Source organism: Capra hircus, chromosome 7, assembly GCF_001704415.2.
Source record: "Capra hircus breed San Clemente chromosome 7, ASM170441v1, whole genome shotgun sequence".
NCBI classification, from domain to species: Eukaryota; Metazoa; Chordata; class Mammalia; order Artiodactyla; family Bovidae; genus Capra; species Capra hircus.
The window spans coordinates 27,456,554-27,468,707 of NC_030814.1; the positions used below are offsets into that span (position 1 = coordinate 27,456,554).

The window sequence follows — 12,154 nt, forward strand, 5'->3', positions numbered from 1 at the left end:
GACATATCAAACAACTCTACAAATCATAATTTCAAGTGATGTAAGATAGTAAATAGCAAGGAGTGTACAGCACATGGTTATACTGAATAATAACTCTTAGTGCTGATGCTATTCAACAGAACAGGATGAGGGCTCCCCAAGTAAAATCATATTGAATGGATTAGTCACACTCAAATTTTTAATGAATATTTATCAATATATACCAGACTCAAGGATTTCAGTCTTATTAAAAACAAGAAATCATCAAAAGATCTAAAAATATTCCTAAAAGAAAAAAAAAAAACTGTATATTTACCAAAGGAAAAAGAAAAAGGCAAAATGTCAGTACAATTCTGCACCTCAGGACTGCTAACACATGCCAAATTAAACTATTATCCCTGTGAGTACTCTACATAAGTTTCAGTATGTTTTCAATTTTCTAGTTTCCTGTGTTTCAAAAGAATGAGTTTTATTATTGGGAATCTAAAACTGTACAACATTTAGCAGTTTGAAAGCAGAGCTAAAAAATGAAAATGAAATGAAGTATAATAGCTTTATATAAGTTTAAATGACTATATGTAAGAAGACACTATAATGACTGAAATATCAGAGATATCTAGTGAATCTAATATTTCAATAACTCAAAAAGCAAAAAGCAAGGGAACCCAAGAAGAAAAGTCCTGTGTGATACGCAAAACAGAAATGCTGTCATATACATGAGAAAAAGCTTAATTCTTATCAAGGTCCCACACAGCCCAGCTTGGACTGGCCTCTGAACAGCCTCAGCCTCACTGTACTCCCCCCGTTCTGTGCCACCTCCATTCCCAAAGCCCTCACACAGTCCCCCTTATGTACGTGCTCACACGCTGCTTCCTCTGCCTAAATCTCTGCTCTCTACTCCACTACTGTACTCCTCATATCTAGGAATAATGTTTGTTTTCTCTCACATAGACTAAGCTTTACGACATCAGGGGCTGTATCTAGTTTGCTCAGCATGTAAACATAAAAGAAAGATACACAAACAGATGAATCAATGAATGTGGGCAAGTCATGTCAAAATTATTTATTCTCAACAAAAAACTGTATCTACTATGCATTTCCTTAGACGATGTGAAATCATGTGTTAGTCATACAATGAATGCAAAATCTACTGAGAGGCTACTGCAGGAGACAGAGGAAATATCATTGCGACGGTCTGACAAAAAATGTTTGAAATCCAGCAGATGCTTAAAATTGAAAACAAGTAATGAAGTCAGGCTTCCCAGCTAAGTTTAGTCAGATATAAGGGTTAATTATGCCATGGTAATGCGACCATAAACACAAAACCCAATGATAAACAGACAAACAAAACAATACTACTATTAACTGTACAACGGATACTTTTATGCAAGAAATTTGAAACGTCTCTCCTGTCAGGCTCAGTTTCTTCAAGGTATAGACTGTGCCTGCCTTGTCATCCTCTTTGTCTATATCAGAATCCTAAACTTCATGCTCTCAGGATACCTTTACACTTTCAAAAGTTCTTGAGGACTTCAACAATTTTTATTCACATGGACTATATTTGCCATATTCAAAATAAAAACTGAGAAAAAATCTGTTTGATGCAGACTTTTTGCCTCAATGAAATGTTCGTTATCCTAATATCTCAACTTATGACAACCAATTTGGGATGTTTACTGAAGGAGGACAGCCTGAACCAAAAAGTGAAAAGCAGCACAAATTCAGTGTATAATTCCAAAATCTAAGAGAAATAAGTAGATGACTAGCAAGAGACATTTTACTTGAAACAGTATCAAGCAGAATCAAATCAAGTGGCTAAGTTGAATGTTCTATGAGTCTCTTCAAAGCAGTAAATTAGATCAAAACACTTTAGTGAACACAAGCTGGATTCTAATATTTTTTAGTATCCTACATGCCATTTCTCCTAGAGAAAGGCATGGCAACCCACTCCAGTATTTTTGCCTGGAGAATCCCCTTGGACAGAGGAGCCTGGCATGCTGCAGTCCATGGGGTTGCCAAGAGTCTGACACTACTGAATGACTAAGCATGCCAGTTCTAATTAATCCATAAAAACCACAAGAAAAAAATTTGCTATATTTTTAGCACATCTGCTCTAAATTTTAATAGGAATTAACTAAACACCAGAGAAAATGTATTGATCCAAATACTTTACAATCTCCAAAATCATTTTTGTTCTAAAAATAGCCTTAAGTAAGTTCAGAAATAAAAAGATAATTTGAAGACTATGTAGATTGTTTAAATGTCACCTCACTACTTAGCAAAGAATAAGATGACTTACTTATCCTTTTCTTGAAGCTGTTGCTCCTGAGAGGCCATTTTAGGTTCTGTCCCCAGATTTTTTTGCATTCGCTGCCTCCTCTTTCTACTTGGTGCAATATCAGGGATATCAGGACTTGAAATAATGGAATCATCTCTTCTTACAGTAACTAAAATAAAATCACATAAAAATTATGCATTTTTAAGTACAGTATCAATTTGCTGCTTTAACACCTATATAAAGTGGCACAATTAAAATAGAGCAAAACTATTTTTATAAATTTATTCAGATTTCTTATCTTTGACAAAGAACATACAAATAGGGAAAAGACAGTCTCTTCAATAAGTGGTACTGGGAGAACTGGACAGCTACATGTAAAAGAATGAAATTAGAACACTTCCGAATACCATACACAAAGATAAACTCAAAAGAGATTAAAGACCTAAATGTAAGACCAGAAACTATAAAACTCTTACAGGAATACACAGGCAGACTACTCTCTGAAATAAATCATGGTGAGATCCTCTATGACACACCTCTTAGAGTAATGGAAATAAAAACAAAAATAAACAAGTGGGACCTAATTAAATTTAAAAGCTTTTGCACAACAAAGGAAACTATAAACAAGGTGAAAAGACAACTCTTAGGATGGAAGAAAATAACAGCAAATGAAACAACTGTCAAAGGATTAACTTTCAAAATATACAAGCAGCTCAAACAAGTCAATACCAGGAAAACAAACAACCCAATCAAAGAGTGGGCAAAAGACCTAAACAGAAATTTCTCCAAAGACAACAAACAGATGGCTAACAAACACATGAAAAGATGCTGAAAAGATGTTCAACATTGCTCAGTATTACAGAAATGAAAATGAAAACTACAATGAGATCACCTCACACAGGTCAGCATGGACATCATCAAAAAAACCTATGAACAATAAATGCTGAGGAGGGTGTGGGGAAAAAGGAAACCACTTGTATTACTGGTGGGAATGTAAATTGATACAACCACTATGGAAGACAATATGGGGATTCCTTAAAAAACTGGGAATAAAACTACTATATGACCCAGCAATCCCACTCCTGGGCATACACCCTGAGGAAACCAAAACTGAAAAAGACACATGTACCCCAATGTTCACTGCAGCACTGTTTACAATAGCTAGGACATGGAAGCAACCTAGATGCCTATCAAAAGATGAATGGTTAAAGAAGCTTTGGTACATGTATACAATGGAATATTACTTGGTCATAAAAAGGAACACATTTGAGTCAGTTGTAACAGGGTGAATGAACCTAGAACCTATTAGACACAGTGAAGTAAAAGTCAGATAAAAATAAGCATCATATATTAACACATATATATGGAATCTAGAAAGATGGTACTGATGAACCTATTTGCAGGGTAGCAATGGAGATGCAGACATAGAGAACAGACTGATGTACACAGAGGTGGGGAGAGGAAGGACAGGGTGGGATGAATGGAGAGAGTAACATGGAAACAGATATACTATCATATGTAAAACAGAGAGCCAATGGGAATTTTCTGTATGACTCAGGTAACTCAAATCGGAGCTCTGTAAAAACCTAGAGGGGTGGGATGCGGTGGGAGGCGGAAGGGAGGTTAAGGAGGGAGGGAACACAGGTATACCTATGGCTGATTCATGTTGAGGTATAGCGGAAACCAACACAATATTGTAAAGCAATCATTCTTCAATTAAAAATAAATAAAAAAAGATTATTCAATTTGATGAAATAAGTAGTTGGTATGTAATATTTCAATACCAATATAAAACCTAAAATATATTGTATATATGGAACAACTTGATCAAAATGGTCTTTGCCTATCTTGAGCAACAACTTCTGAAATGCATAAATAAAAGTGAATTAGAGGCACATCTAAAGAGGTTGGGGGGAGATACTGCTACAGGGATAATGAATCAAACTGATAGGAAAACAACAATTATCAGCAGGAATGGGGACTTCCATTAGTGATCTAGAGATAATTTTCATAAACTTCTCAGCCAACTATAGGGAATAAATACAAGAAAAATGGAAGAAAGTACTAACATATTGCTAATATGGCTAACCCACTAAATTACCCTAAAAAATATTTGATATACACGAAATATAAGCAACAAAAGAAATATGCTTGATTTATATTGCCTTTTTTTTTCTATGAACAACTTAATTGCAAAGAGCTTAAGGGGAATTCAGAATATTCTTTCACTCAATACATAGTATATTCTGCTATCACACATTTTTCTGTAAAATAAAAGAGCTCCTCTGTTATTGGTAAATAATGAACAATATCAACATAGTTTGGACTTTGGATTGTCCTGTTGGTTCATGTGATTTTTCTCCCAGCTTGTTAATGTTTTAAAGTGATCAGGAGCAAGCTTCCATCACAATGAAAAAGAAAATCTTAGCAATGTATAAAAGCCTTAAAAAGTAGAAATGAGGGCTAAAAATCCTATGTAAGTCCATCACTTTAGCACTAAAAAAGGCGCTGGTTTAGTGAAATCAAGAACCCTACACTTTTCAAAAGTTAAGCTCTCCGCAAAGATGCAATCAGAACTGAAGAATCTGTGAAGACATTTCTCCCTGTATCTCCACTCAGACATTTAACTTGATGAAACTAGCGTAATCAAATGTGTTCAGTAATTCCCACCTCTTTCACTTAAGAGGAACTGTGATGACCCAAAGGTTTAACTGACTGTGATGTTTGGTGAAAAGGTCAGAGATCTCCTAATAGTGTTAATATTTTTGTTAGGATTATAACTAGAGAACTAACAACAATAATGTAAAACTACATAGATTTTAAGTGCTCTGCCCAAACCTTAACTTTTTCTCCCAAAGCTCCATTAATTTTAGTGTGTTAGTTTGCAGGGTAAATAGTTGTTCAGGCATGCTTGTGTCACATTCTAGAAAACATTGCATTTTGGGTCCTCATTCTATGTAGTCCAGGCTTCTCTGAGTGGCCTGACATCACTTGGACACTACTGGTCCCTCTCTAGAAATGTTTTTTTTTTGTTCCTGGATATAACTACCATTTCTGAGAATGCAGTGCTTGACACATTACTACGGGTTTTTAAAATATTATCTTATTAATCTTTAAATCTGTGAACTTCATTTTACTTATGAGGAAACTAAGAATTTAGAGAAGTTAAGAAACTTGCCCAAATCACACAGCTTTTGCTTTTATATTTTATCATTATGACAATCAAAAAATATTTCTGCCTGGTGGGTAAATTATTTCTTGATAAAATATGCCCATCAAAGCATATTTTACTTTCCAAACATGCTTAAAGACACATAAGTTCTAGTTGATTTCTTATACATTATTTTACTTAAATGTATGGGGAGTAAAGAAAGATAAATTTAAAAAAAATGTTTCTCTGAACATATTCCAGCTGAATGATTCCTTTATTCTTATAAAGCTATGAGATGACTAAGTAAGATAATTCTGGTTTCCTGATTTCTTACCCAGTCAGCTCTCATACAGGGTTTAATCAACTGCATAAGCAATCAACAAAGTACAATCTTGTCCATGAATAAAACTAGCAAAAGTGTCAGAGATAGAGGATGTTTCAATTGTAGATAGACTTGTAAAACGGAGAAAGATTTCATTTAATTACATGTTGGACATTTATGAGGAAAGAATGTTAAGTTTAAATTAAAACGTAAGGTGATTTTTTTTTAAATAAAGTTACATAAAAGTTCTGCCATTAATTCCAAAACTCCAGATAACAACTTACACTTTGGCACTCAACAGGGTATTTTATATGTTGAATGGTTATATTATTTTTCTAATGCCAAGAATTTACTTTAAAATGCAATGTGATTAAAGGTGTGTATTAGTAAGAGTGTTGCATCTACATAAGAAGCACAGACCAGGAACAATTTTGTGGGATTCTAATAATAAAGTCCATATACTTGAGGAGGCTACTAGAGGCACCTTTGTTATTTGCATGTCAACAACTGATGACAAAAATGTGTATCTATTGGTGAAAACAAGTCATGAAAACAAGTGGATGAATACTGCATATGAGCTCTCATGAGTAAAAGCAGAGGCATTTTAGATACACAGATTGGCTAAAGATACTCCCTCCATTTTATGGACAGGTTATAAGAATTTAATGAGGTCTGTTTATTCTTAGAGATGATGTACTCTCCTAAATCATCAAGTAGTTTTCTGTCTAGTTGTGACTTCTGGATGATTACAGTTGTCTGATGCCATGAAAACCTGCCATTCCTACCTCAGGAATCTTTATATTTGTCGAAAGTGAAGGTTTGATATGAGTGGGTGACTGGGACACCTTCAAGGACATACAGCTGGGACTTCTTCAAGCTTATAGAACAGGTTAATGAATTATTTTATACTTGCCAGTAAATATTTAGTTGACCACTGTGTATGTGGGAAAACATAATCCAATAATTTACTATCATTATTTCTACAGTTTAAACTTCTTGGTGATGACCATGATGTATCACAAAGAACTTGAGTTCTGTATAACCAAGAGTTTTAGTTCAGTTCACTGCTCCATTTTTCTACATTTCTCTTCACAATTACAATGTAGACCACTGTAACTGCCATAAGGAAAAGGGGCTACATATAAACTTATTTACTGGTTAAACCAAATGTATTAAAAGACGCTTACTCCTTGGAAGAAAAGTTATGACCAACCTAGATAGCATATTCAAAAGCAGAGACATTACTTTGCCAACAAAGGTCCGTCTAGTCAAGGCTATGGTTTTTCCAGTGGTCATGTATGGATGTGAGAGTTGGACTGTGAAGAAGGCTGAGTGCCGAAGAATTGATGCTTTTGAACTGTGGTGTTGGAGAAGACTCCTGAGAGTCCCTTGGACTGCAAGGAGATCTAACCAGTCCATTCTGAAGGAGATCAGCCCTGGGATTTCTTTGGAAGGAATGATGCTAAAGCTGAAACCCCAGGACTCTGGCCACCTCTTGCGAAGAGTTGACTCACTGGAAAAGACTCTGACTCTGGGAGGGATTGGCGGCAGTAGGAGAAGGGGACCACAGAGGATGAGATGGCTGGATGGCATCACCGACTCGATGGACGTGAGTCTGAGGTGAACTCCGGGAGATGGTGATGGACAGGGAGGCCTGACGTGCTGCGAATCATGGGGTCACAAAGAGTCGGACACGACTGAGCGACTGAACTGAACTGCACTGATCCTTCTTTTGGTTTGTTTTTGTACCATGAGAAACAGCTTTCCCTTCAGTTTACTACATACACGAGTGAGTGCTCAGTCATGTCCAACTCTTTGTGAACCTTTGGACTGTGGCCCACCAGGCTGGTCTGTCCATGGAATTTTCCAGGCAAGAATACCGAAGTGAGTTGCCATTTCCTCCTCCAGGGGATCTTCCTGACCCAGGAATGCAGGAACCCGTGTCTTCTGCATTGCAGGTAAATTCTTTACAACTGAGCCATCAGGGAAGCCCTTACTACATAAATGTAATAGCAAATCATACTGAATTAGATTCACTTAATTTATATATGGCTTTAAATGAAGTTTTGATAATAATTATATAGACTTTTAAAAGGAAAAATTTCCATCCTATTCTTTCCTCTTCACCCTGCAATTTCAGAAACCAGAAAAAAAAAGAGGTGCTACTCCAATCTCTGGTACTTACATATTATTAATTGATCATTTCAAGCATTCCTCAAATTTGAAGCCATCCCACCTCTATCCACTACTTGTGCTTATGTTTGGTCCTCACATTTCATTTGGTCTCAAGGCTGGATACATTATTCTGATCCCAGATGCCTTGAACATTGATTCTGGGTCTCAAAATAAGCAAAGCTGTTTTACATACAACAGAAGGTGTCTGAACCACATCCACACAAAGTCAAACTTTATGGAGCCTCCAAAATGTCTGTATTATTCATGCTCATTGTGCTCAGTCGTGTCAGACTCTTTGGGACCTCATGGGCTGTAGCCTGCTAAGTTCCTCTGTCCATGGAATTTTCCAGGCAAGAATACTGGAGTGAGTTGCCATTTCGTTATCCAGCAGATCTTCCTGACCCAGGGATTGAACCCAAGTCTCTTGAGTCTCCTGCATTGGCAGGTGGATTCTTTACCAGTGCACCACCTGGGAAGCCCATATTATTTATAACTTCACATATTTTAAGGGTGACAAAGTCTTCACTTACAAGTTTTACATCCCATTTTTATGGGAAAAAATCAATTTACATGAAGTTTACTTAATACATACTCATTTTAGCTGCGAGGAAGAATCTGAATAGAGTTGGAAAGCATGACAAATGTTAAAAGGGAAATGAGAAGAAATGTGGGCTATATAGAGGAATGTTCACGAGAGAAAAAGATGCAGGAAACGAGATTGGTTAAGTATGGGATGCAGGGAAGGATTGGATGAAAAAAAAAGATACAGAGATACACTCAATAAATTTGCAAGCTTTCAAATCCAGGCAGAAGAATATTGAATTTGATATTGACTGAAGAGTTGTTATTGTTTTTTCCTGAGATTCCACACCCAGAATTCTCAGTTTTTAATATTATCACCAGTTTCTTTGTCACAACAATATGTCTTTCACTATTTCAAGGAAATAAAAAAAAAACTATTGCCAATTAATTTATTATGGCTGAAATAGTGAGTAGGAGAGCTGTGGGATGAATTTCAAGTTCTAATTGGGTTCACTGCATCTAGAAAATGAGGAATCTTTATACAAGCTTGGTTATTGTGAATGGTGGCTCCACAGAAAGCCACACTTCTTCTTGTCTGACAGAAGAACTGCAGGAGCTTGGCAGCAGGAGTTCAGACATGAGAATGCCTCAGAGTTGGCCATCCTGGGTACTCTCAAAGGCGAAATAAAATGGCATTGTTGGTTAAACTGCCTAAGCCCCACAAGTTCATCTACCTGGTAAACATCTATTACTGACCAGAGATTTATTAATATGTCTTTGTCACCCGAACACTATTGACTGGAGATGTTTCAATATTCACTTATATAACATATAGCTGGTCACAGGTGTTAGTTTCTGCAAAAATCCCTGGGTCAATAATGTGTTAAGTCTTTGATGGTTAAACATCTAAATCTCAATGGTTTTAAAAATAATGTTTTAGGTTTATAATTCATTTTATTAGGAATTTATTATTATCTCATAGTTATGGACATTCCCCCCTTCTTCCTAATATGCATTACTTCACATATCTATGGAACTCTAATGGAGACTGCCACCAGAGATTCCTATCCGCCTCCAAACATATACATCTCTCTAGAGCCCCTGAACCCACCTCCTCCCCTCAAAATTAATGTTAATCATGACAATGACTACTTAGCTCTTAAATTATTGAATGAAGGAGGCTCTGATCTTTAGGCCCTTCGACCATGAAAAAAAAAATGTGCTATTTTCAATATGCCATGTTCAAACAAAAAACTTTGAGTGGTTTCACATCACCTATAAAATAAAGTCCTAACATCCTAGTCCTGCATTCAAATCTCTCTACAATGAAACCCTCACCTTCCTCTCTGACCATACCTCCCACGATCTTCCGCTACAGTGTATAAAGAATCCCAAGGTCTCTAGTGTTCCCCCACCTTCCTTTTCCATTCCTTACTTTCCTTGTCTTCAATGTCCTCCTATCTTCTATTGGCTCAACGATGTGTTCCCTTCCAGCACAGCTCATTTCAGCCATTTCAGTCACTCCTAGTTTTAACAGTTTCAATCCACAGCAATCTCCCCTACTCTATAGTTTATAAACTCTATGGTTTATAGTTTGAACCACTCATTTTACACATACAATCTTGTACTGTTATTCTTTTTATGTATATTTCCACTTTCTCAAATAGATTATGAACACCCAACAACTAGAGGCCATGTCTTACAGTTAGCTATATCCCTAATGTATTATCCAATAGTGTTATACATGAGGAATATGATGACTTGAACTCTTATTCTGAAATGTGTATCTTATTTTTTAATCAAAATTCATTTACTTATGGTCCTCAGAAGTATAGAGAAAAATCCAACCAGAAGACCTGGGTCTGGATCTCTATTTCTGCCATTTACCTTGGGCATATTAAAGATCTTTAAGTTCCTCTGTGAGAAAATGGATATTAACTATGATTAATTGGGATAATATAAACTTTTTTAAATCATAGTGTCAGAAATATTTGATATCAGCAATAAGTATTACTGACAAAATGTGTGTGTCCTTACAAAAGATCTGAGATTCATTTACTTATTCAATTGAAAAGTTTACTACTATTATTTTCTATTATATAAGTTTCAGGTATACAGCATTATAGTTCAACATCTGGACTTTTATTTAGGTGAATCTGACGAACTTTCAGGCTATCTTCTTAGAGACATAAAAATTAAATTAAAAAATAAAAGGTAAGATAAATTAATGGTTTTCCAAATTCAAAATAACTCAATTGTCCTAGTATTATTATTTGTTATGAACACAGAGTAGTCAGACTCCTATGGCTGTTTCCTGCTATTTTATTCAGTTGGTCATTTCATAAATGTTTATAATCAATAAGTCATCGTGTTTTATTTCAAAAGATATAAAGTATTGAGGGGAAAAACCAAAATCCAGACCTAAAAATACTACCTTAAGTAAATCTGAAACTTCAAAAAACATACTCTTCCTCTCACCAAAGAAAATAACCAACCAGTGTGCCTCTGTAGTTTGTCTTACTGACAGGTATGAAGATAAGCAAAAAAAACTTAGATAAGGTCAATCACACCATATCTCAATAAGCGGTATCTTAAAGTGACCTATCTTGAGGTAGTAAATTTCTAATGTGACCAAGAACACATTATTTTCCCTCACCATTCATCAAATAGCCCTTTTCATATCTGTTATCATTTTCTACCCAGTTTTCATAACCTAACTTGAATAACTGATTAACATCTTACATGGAAGGTTGATGATCTAACCTATTATCAGCAATCACTTAATAAATGGATAATTAACATTGCACTAAACTCTTAGAAGTGTGTGTGTGTGCACATGCATGTGTGTATCCATGTGCAAAAGAGACTTTTCCAAAAGTCAGGCTCCTCTTTTAGCCAGCACAGCTGGGAGTCAGGTGTAATGACAAACCCTTTACTATACTGGGGTAACGCAAAAGGTCATCTTTGGAAATCTAACACTTTCAATGTCAGAGACAGGGTGGGCCACTGAAGATAAAATACAGACTCCAGAAGTATTCATAATACAGAAAAAAAAGTAAGTTGAAAATACTAAGTATTATTTCATATCTATAATACAATCTACTTAAAAATGTATTTATTCTTTCACTTATTCAGAAATATTCACTGAGTATTTTCTATGAGTCAGGCACCATCCCAAAAGTACCATCACCATGCATTCAAAAAGTTTACAACTGAGTAGGGCAGAAAGACACAACTATTTTTGCAACAAAGCCGTAAGTAATACAAACAATTATAGAGGAACAAATTTGAAAGTTCTAAGATAGGCGTGAAGAGTTGACTCATTGGAAAAGACTCTGATGCTGGGAGGGATTGGGGGCAGGAGGAGAAGGGGACGACAGAGGATGAGATGGCTGGATGGCATCGCTGACTCGATGGACAAGAGTTTGGGTGAACTCCGGGAGTTGGTGATGGACAGGGAGGCCTGGCGTGCTGCGATTCATGGGGTCACAAAGATTTCGACACGACTGAGTGACTGAACTGAACTGAAGATAGGCACAGGTTTCCAAACTTTTACTGATATTTTCAAATTAATCTGTGAATTTTTAATTTCTCTTTTTCATGATGAAACACTAAGATTTGATTTCTTATTCTGTTTTCTTTTTTTTTCTTAGATAGGTATTACTTTCAAAACCTTAACTGTTAGTATCAGGTGGCTCTAAAGTAAATTTGCCAAAAGAGAAAACTA

General features: G+C 35.8%; 1 protein-coding gene across 1 annotated transcript in view; it reads right to left on the minus strand.

Annotated features, from left to right (window-relative positions):
- The window catches only part of XRCC4 (X-ray repair cross complementing 4), a 287,574-nt gene that overhangs the window by 97,729 nt on the left and 177,691 nt on the right, over nucleotides 1-12,154 (minus strand). The window contains exon 7 of the mRNA XM_005683394.3: nucleotides 2,279-2,426. Within this exon, the coding sequence (XP_005683451.1) occupies nucleotides 2,279-2,426 (148 nt within the window). The remainder of the gene's footprint in view (nucleotides 1-2,278; nucleotides 2,427-12,154) is intronic.